This window comes from Austrofundulus limnaeus, unplaced genomic scaffold (assembly GCF_001266775.1).
Source record: "Austrofundulus limnaeus strain Quisiro unplaced genomic scaffold, Austrofundulus_limnaeus-1.0 Scaffold1400, whole genome shotgun sequence".
Classification (NCBI taxonomy): domain Eukaryota; kingdom Metazoa; phylum Chordata; class Actinopteri; order Cyprinodontiformes; family Rivulidae; genus Austrofundulus; species Austrofundulus limnaeus.
In genome coordinates, this window is record NW_013953802.1 from 18141 (window position 1) to 25205 (window position 7065).

The 7065-nt window shown below is 39.4% G+C and overlaps 2 protein-coding genes across 5 annotated transcripts in view; both read right to left on the bottom strand.

The window, feature by feature from the left end:
• Positions 1-557, bottom strand: part of LOC106535273 (synaptotagmin-2) — a gene marked incomplete at its 3' end in the record, with an annotated part of 18199 nt that extends 17642 nt beyond the window's left edge. For 2 of the 3 annotated variants that reach the window (XM_014032247.1, XM_014032244.1), the window contains 2 exon segments: positions 61-108; positions 317-557. 3 annotated transcript variants of the gene reach the window in all.
• A 3390-nt stretch (positions 558-3947) lies between these two features.
• Positions 3948-7065, bottom strand: part of mybphb (myosin binding protein Hb) — a 13231-nt gene continuing 10113 nt past the window's right edge. For both annotated transcript variants that reach the window (XM_014032243.1, XM_014032242.1), the window contains 4 exons: positions 6763-6899; positions 4917-5103; positions 4766-4813; positions 3948-4297 (listed from right to left, as the gene is read on the bottom strand). In XM_014032243.1, coding sequence (XP_013887697.1) covers positions 4785-4813; positions 4917-5103; positions 6763-6899 — 353 coding nt within the window. In that variant the 3' untranslated portion in view covers positions 3948-4297; positions 4766-4784. The remainder of the gene's footprint in view (positions 4298-4765; positions 4814-4916; positions 5104-6762; positions 6900-7065) is intronic.

Below are 7065 nucleotides of genomic sequence, written 5' to 3' on the forward strand. Positions count from 1 at the left end.
AGAGAGAGAGAGAGAGAGAGAGAGAGAGAGAGAGAGAGAGAGAGAGAGAGAGAGGCTTACCTTAAGGAGAAATGTTCTGCTTTCTCAGTCAAAAGTGAAAGCAGGTAACTGAGTGGAACAAGAAAAGCAGAAAATAAATCTCAACAATCTGCTCGTAGCATCGCTCCCTGAAAAGATATTTAAAAAATAGATAAAAAACAAACTAATAAATCTCAGTAGTGACAGGTTCCAAACGTTCCAAACAGAAACAAACAAAATTTCTTGGCTCAAGCTGAAGCTGTGAGCTAATGAGGCAGAGAGGACAGGAAACACTCACACAGATGAACATACAGGTCCGGCACTGGAATCAGTGCAAGCATCAGGACCAGTGGAGTTCCACTGCTGGATTTCCCGGCACTGCTCACTGATTGGCTGCAAGCTGCTCAAGGAAAAAAAAGAAAAAAAAAGAAAAAAAAACCTCTATGACATCAAATGGGTATAGGGAGGGGACCAGGTTTTCTTTGGTGCACCAACAACGGTGCTCCTCCTCTTTTCTTCCACTGCTCCATCACTTGTCCCCCCCTCAGCACAGGCTGAGAAGGAGTGCTGAGCTTTGAGAATTACACGCAGGAGGGAAAAAAGAAAGAGGGAGATGTAAAAAACAGAAGAAATCAATGAGTGATGAAAAGGGAGAGGTAAGGATGGTATAAGCAGCAGTCTGCAGCGGGGTCCTCGGAGGTCTCCTGGTCGCCTGAACTCTGCAGCTCTGAGCTACAGGGCGCCACGAGGAGCAGTGGACCACGCTGGTTTTACTGCAGTATGAAAACAGACAGATGGAAAGTTTCTCTTCTCTCTCCTTTTCTCTCTGTTTGGCAAGTCCTGCAAAAATGACAACTACTGCTTTGTTCACATTTAGAGTAAACCTGGTGAATAATTTAGGAGGTAGGATGATGTAAACCTGCTGGAGCGATACAGATCATTTTTACTGCATCGTAATCTGCCTTTTTTACCGATTAAGTATGTCTGAAAACCTAGAAAAACGTTCAACAACATCTCGAGCCACACGTCACAACTATCTGTTTACAGCTCAGGGTTTTACAAAACTAAAGAAATTTCAGTAATCTTATTTCTCCTTAACTGACCGACAGTGAGAAAAATAAGAGGTGTGTTTTGACAGACTGTCCAGCTGATTTAGAAATGGAACATTTGTTGATGAGAAACCACAACAGGACACTGGGGTGGGTGCCATTTTCCCCATTATACTTATTAGAAGTTTTGGGAAAGTTGCCAAGACTCAACAGCAAAAAAAACACAACCGGGCTCCTTGACGGGGTAGAGAGAGAGAGAGAGAGAGAGAGAGAGAGAGAGAGAGAGAGAGAGAGAGAGAGAGAGAGAGAGAGAGAGAGAGAGAGAAAGAGAAAGAGACCATCTCATTGCCTTTGAAGTCACCCTGATGAATCAGTGACCAGGCAGCACTCGATGCATCACTAACAACAACAGCAGCACCACCAGATGAGTCAGAGACGCTGTGTCACGAGATAACCTGAGTTTTGCATCATCTTGGTTTGAGTTGATTCAAGCTTTTAGGGAGAGGGACAAAAAAAAAGGTTTTGGCTGATTTGTGTGGTATGAAATCACAGGAGTTAAAAGAATGGCGCAGAGGCACATAAAGTAAAACAAATGATACAAATCCATATGACTGAGACCAAACTTTGACACAGCAGAGRTGCAGATAAATTGGACATAAAAAACCTGCAAGGTTTGAGCTTCTTGTGTGTTCACATTAGAGTAGCTTTGAGGCGTCATTACACTGAGGAAGATAGAAGACTTATAGGGTCTTATACATTCTCATTGAAAGATAAATGAACGATGATTTAACAGTTGTCTTCAGTGCCACAAATCAAATGAAAGGGTTTGTATTCATGCATTTTTAAGACCTTGCTGTCGTAATGTGAGAGAGCCTGAGGCAACCCATCAAATTCATCATGAAGACATTGTTTTTCTTTGTTTTGAAAAAAAGAAAGGAGCCTGTGCTTCAGTTCGGTGCTGGAATATTTTACKGAATATTCTGTTGCTTTGACTTAATGATCCTGCCAGAGTGCAGTGAGAGTAATCCTAAACAAAAAGGTGTCATCATTTAAAGGATTGTTGAGAAAAAATGTGTAGATGTCAGTTCATGCAGTCCTTTAACCCCTCTGGAGAAATGAATCAACAATTTACTAATAGAGAAATAATTCCCAAATTCTCTAAAACAGCCTCTCTGGTAGAATTTGGTAATTTATTCACAAATGATAGATTGATGAAAGCTTGAAAGCAATAACTAAAAAAAAAAACAACAACATTGGGAATACGTTTTAAATATAACTTCAAAATTTAGGTTATATTTTAGTCATTTGTTAATAAGACTTATTTTGGGGTTTTAAACCTCTTTTGAGCAGGATCTAAAATAGAAAGTCTCTCATTTTGTGACCCCTTTGCAGCATGTCAGCACCCAGGGACCCGTGGAAGTAGGGCTGAGACCCAATCCGGCTCATGTCGCAGGTTACAGAGACCTTTTTTCCAAATTAGTCAAATGCTTACAGAAAGCAAAATGAGATATTTACTAGAAAGTAAACCATTAAATGGGATGTTAGCTGCTAGGACTTTTTCATGTATTTGTCAAATATACATTTTTTACATCAATTACAATTCACCATCATATTTTTGTGCAAGCATGTCATTACGTAATTGGACCACAAGAGGTCGCCACAACCAAAAGGTTTTACCTTTTCTTTTTCATGTTCAGTTGAAGCTCAGCCTGCAGAGTGAGGCTGCTCACTCTGCATTAGGACTGTCAACACTCATTTAAATTCTTCAATGCAAAAAAAAAAAACATTTGGTTGATTACTTTGGCACAAAGGCCTGTACAACAGATTTTTTTGTMTTGTTTTCAAGTTATGAAAATATTGACATTTTACTTAGTATTTTTAATTTTGTTTTCCTCTCTTGGTTAGTGTAACACACACTGTAGAAGCTCATCTTACCAGTTCAGCCACTTGTTCCTAAAATACCCCGAACAAGATGGAGCACTGAGGCTAATTCTGTCAGCCTCTGGGCGAACCCATGTGTCTCTGTAACCTGGATATCCCTGGCACCCCGCCCCCATCACTATGCAAGCAACTCCTAAAAGAAATAGTTACAAGATCAGGACTTTAGGCTGGTATTATTATTATGGAAGTCCTGGCATACTGCGATGGGCTTTTTGGTTTGGGTGAGCCAAATGAATAGTGCTGCCATCTCTAGTTTAGGATCGACATTCTGCCAGAAACGCTTCGTGGATTCTGCAGAGACAGTAAAACTAGTTTAAAGTTACAGCTGCTGTTGGCTTGTCTGCACTGTAGAAATAGATTGAAGTAGTGTTTTACACTCCTTGGTTTTCCAAGATTCCTCATCAAATTATATAATTAAAATATATATATTTGCCCTCTGCTTCCCAGAAACCAGACTGACATGCGGTCTTGAGCAGGCGTTTTAAAGTCACTGCCATTTTTTAACCCATCACATTTAACCAATTTAGAGAAAAAATGCTGCCTTTTTTAAACATTTTAAATCAGGATTCAATTAGTCAGCAATTTTTTTGACAAATGACGTTGCTGAACCTGTTCAAATGAAGAAACCACAAATCAAAACACTCCCCTTCAGGCCTGCCTGGCCACCAGACACGACGGGTGCATATTTTTATCCTCAGCTCTTCTTACTCCGATCCACCCATCACTTCCATCTGGACTTATTAGACCACGCCACTTTAATTTCAACCAATAAACTGCTAACTCTTCATGCACTCAAACCATAAACTAACGCTAAACTAAAACGGTCGTCGCAGTTAATTGATTTCTTAATATAACTCTGTGCGGAACTGTTGAAGTGCGCCATCACAATTTTTAACGCAAACCTAAAAAAAATACTTACTGAATTAAAAACAAAACAGAACCAGAAATAAATCGTTTATTGATATAAACACAAAGATGTTACATGTAGCTCTCTTTTGAGGAACAGTACATTCGTTTGAGTAAGACTAACAAGATGTTTAAGTAGGAGAGAATGTGGCATTCCAGTTATCGATGAGAGTGTTTCGGGCAAACAAAAGTTAAAAATGAAAAAATAAAATAAAATAAYTTGTGGACATGGATATGGACTTCTGTAGATTTTGGGATGAAGRGACGACAACAATTGTTCATCTTAAAAGATCTTCACACTGGTTATGAGGTCACAGACTACAACCGTTTGTAGTGCGATCACCAGCCATATATACATGTTCTTCCAGGAATCCAACACCTTCCTGTGGTGATAGAGAAATCATTAAAATAAWAGGTGTTTTGAAATTGTCTGAACTAAAGCAGTTAGTAAAGCAGCCCCTTATATTTCCACTTATGTCGTTACTAAGAAAGCACTCAAATATGAAATAATGTTCTAGAGAAGAGGCTGCTGCTGCTGAGTTGAGGAAATGTGAAGTCATCCTGACTGAGTGCAGGAGGAGTTATTTGAGATTTAATTTATGGGTGCTACTACTTGGATCTGTTCGGCGGAAGAGGCCACCTTTTCCAAGTTTAGTCACCTCCATGTATGGGCAGCCTCACCATGTAAGTCACGGAGGAAACCTATTGACTCAAAGCTCACCCTGTGAAAGAATAGTTTTACTTTAAAGGTGTTTGTGTAGACTCTAAGCTTTTCTAGTGTTAAAATTCATGAATGATATGCTAAAGCTGAATAAAACACAGTGTACTGCATTATGATCCTTTTTGTTCACCTGCGATTGAGAAGTTCACCTATTTCCCTCCTTCTGGAACCACAGGCTCTGTTTCAGCAGAAAGTTCAGTCACAAGTTACATTAAAAATGTGGAAATTGGCAAACAAAGCAAATACAAACCGACGATGAATTTAAAAGTTTAAAAACTTACGTTTGACTTCCAGTTTGCAGCTGATGGTTGCTTCTCCGAGATCATTCATGGCTCTGCAGGAGTACACACCACCGTCAAAGTTACCGGGCTTTCGGATCTCCAGGGAACAAATTCCCTGGACGCAGATCTGCCTGAACTTGGGGTCGTCTCCGATGATCATCTGGTTCTTCATCCACTGAACCTTGGGCTGTAGAGAATGAAACAACAAACCAAGTAAACATGGTGTCAGGTAGAAAAAACTGATAAAAAGAAACTCAAACAGATGAGACGCAGCGTTCTTTCTAAAACAAACACATTTCAGTCGAAGAAGACACACAGTACCCTCCTGGTATGGGGTTTTAATGGCGGGGACATGGTGAGAAGCCCTCAGGCAGCGACACAGAATGTTACACATGCGACCCAGCTTCCCCGTCCCAGACGTCTCCTCTTCCCCGTGCCTTAAAAAAGGAATTCTGTTGACGTTCTGTCCTGTTAGTGACCCGGCTAACGGTGAGCCAGAAGAGAAGGTGAGAGTCTAGGAGGCAGGTGAAGATCTTCCCTGTTGTCGGCTGAGAGCTGCCACACCGACAGCAGAACGTGTTGCTGCTGACAGGTAGCTGAAATAAGGCTCTGTAGGTTTCTTTAAATGCTCATTACTGTTTCAAAATTGTATGTGCAATGATCTGATGTAGAAATGTTTTTACAATATCTTTGTCTAGCACAGTTCTGACTCTGTCAAAGAGATTGTGTGCTTAGAATAACTGTTTCAGATTTTAGGCAGTAATTAATGTCTGTTCTGAAATTATGGATGTTAGTTAGTGAAAGGGGTTAGTGGCCAAAAAAAATGTAATACTAATAGGCAAAGTAACAAATGCAAAATCCTCTTTTTTAGCTGATAAATACATTTTGTTGTGGACTTAAATACATTTTGTTGTGGACTTAGAGTCTCCAGGAGTTCAGAAAAGTTGATTTAAYTCTCTGCTGGTGCTGCAAAGATATCTTTATTCTGTTTGGGTCTCTCCTCTGGTTCTGGGTCAAACTCTAGCTCCAACATGTACACTGCAAAAACTGTCCATCTTACCAAGTTTTAAAATCTTATATCCAGCCAAAAAAATAATTGACTCAAATTAGGTAAAAAATTTCTGCTAATGGAGTAAGAAAATTTTACTTGGTAAGATTCTTGAAATAAGAAAAAAAATTGAGTCAAATCAAGTATTTCAAGAATCTTACTAAGTGAACATTGGCAGAAATTTTTGACTTGAGTTAAATTTTCAGGCTAACAAGACAAATAATCTTACACATTCTGAAAACAAGATTAGTATTCTTACACAATCAGTTCTTGTTTGGTAAATCAGTCTCAAAACAAGATCAAAAATACTTTCTGGCTGGATATAAGGTTTTAAAACTTGGTTAGATGGACAGTTTATTGCAGTGTAACGCTGAATGGACAAATCTTTTGTTCCTAACATCTTTTAAATAACTGAATAAATTTATTTAAATAAATATTTTTTTGCAAGTAAGAAAACATAACCGCCCCTCTCTCAAACCGGAGTGGACCGGTCTGGAAGCTGGAGGGAGGCGGGGCTTGAGTGTCTTAAAGGGACCGAAAAACCAGCTACTCTGAGAGACACAACAGAAAAGGGGTGAAAAAGGAGGTTGTGAAGTTAGAATAAAGAGGAATTCAGACCAAAAATGGTAGCTTCACCTTATAAAGACCCCGACTGATTTAAATGTGAAAAGGAAGGATTTAAAAGCACGAAATGTCTACTTTAAACAGATTTACCTAATCTTTTAACTTATCCTGTGATTCTACCGTTCTGTACAAACTGTCAGCTCYGACGTACATCATGCAGACTTGGTACTGTACCTTAGGAAATCCCCTGACAGAGCATAACAGCTTGGTGCTGTAGCCGACGGTGGTGGTTCTGTCGGACAGGTTTGTGGTAAACTTGGGCGCCTCACTGAAGTCACGCTCCTTGTACTCCGGAGGTTTGTACTCAATACCTGATGAACAGCATCAAATCAGACAAGTTTCACCTAAAAGAAGCAAATTAAAATGCATTCTCTTTTTCCCACCCCAGCAAACATGAGAAAAAGTTGATTTTTATAAAGTAGCTTTATTTTTATATTATTTAGAACGTTGTATGTATGTATGTATATATATATATAT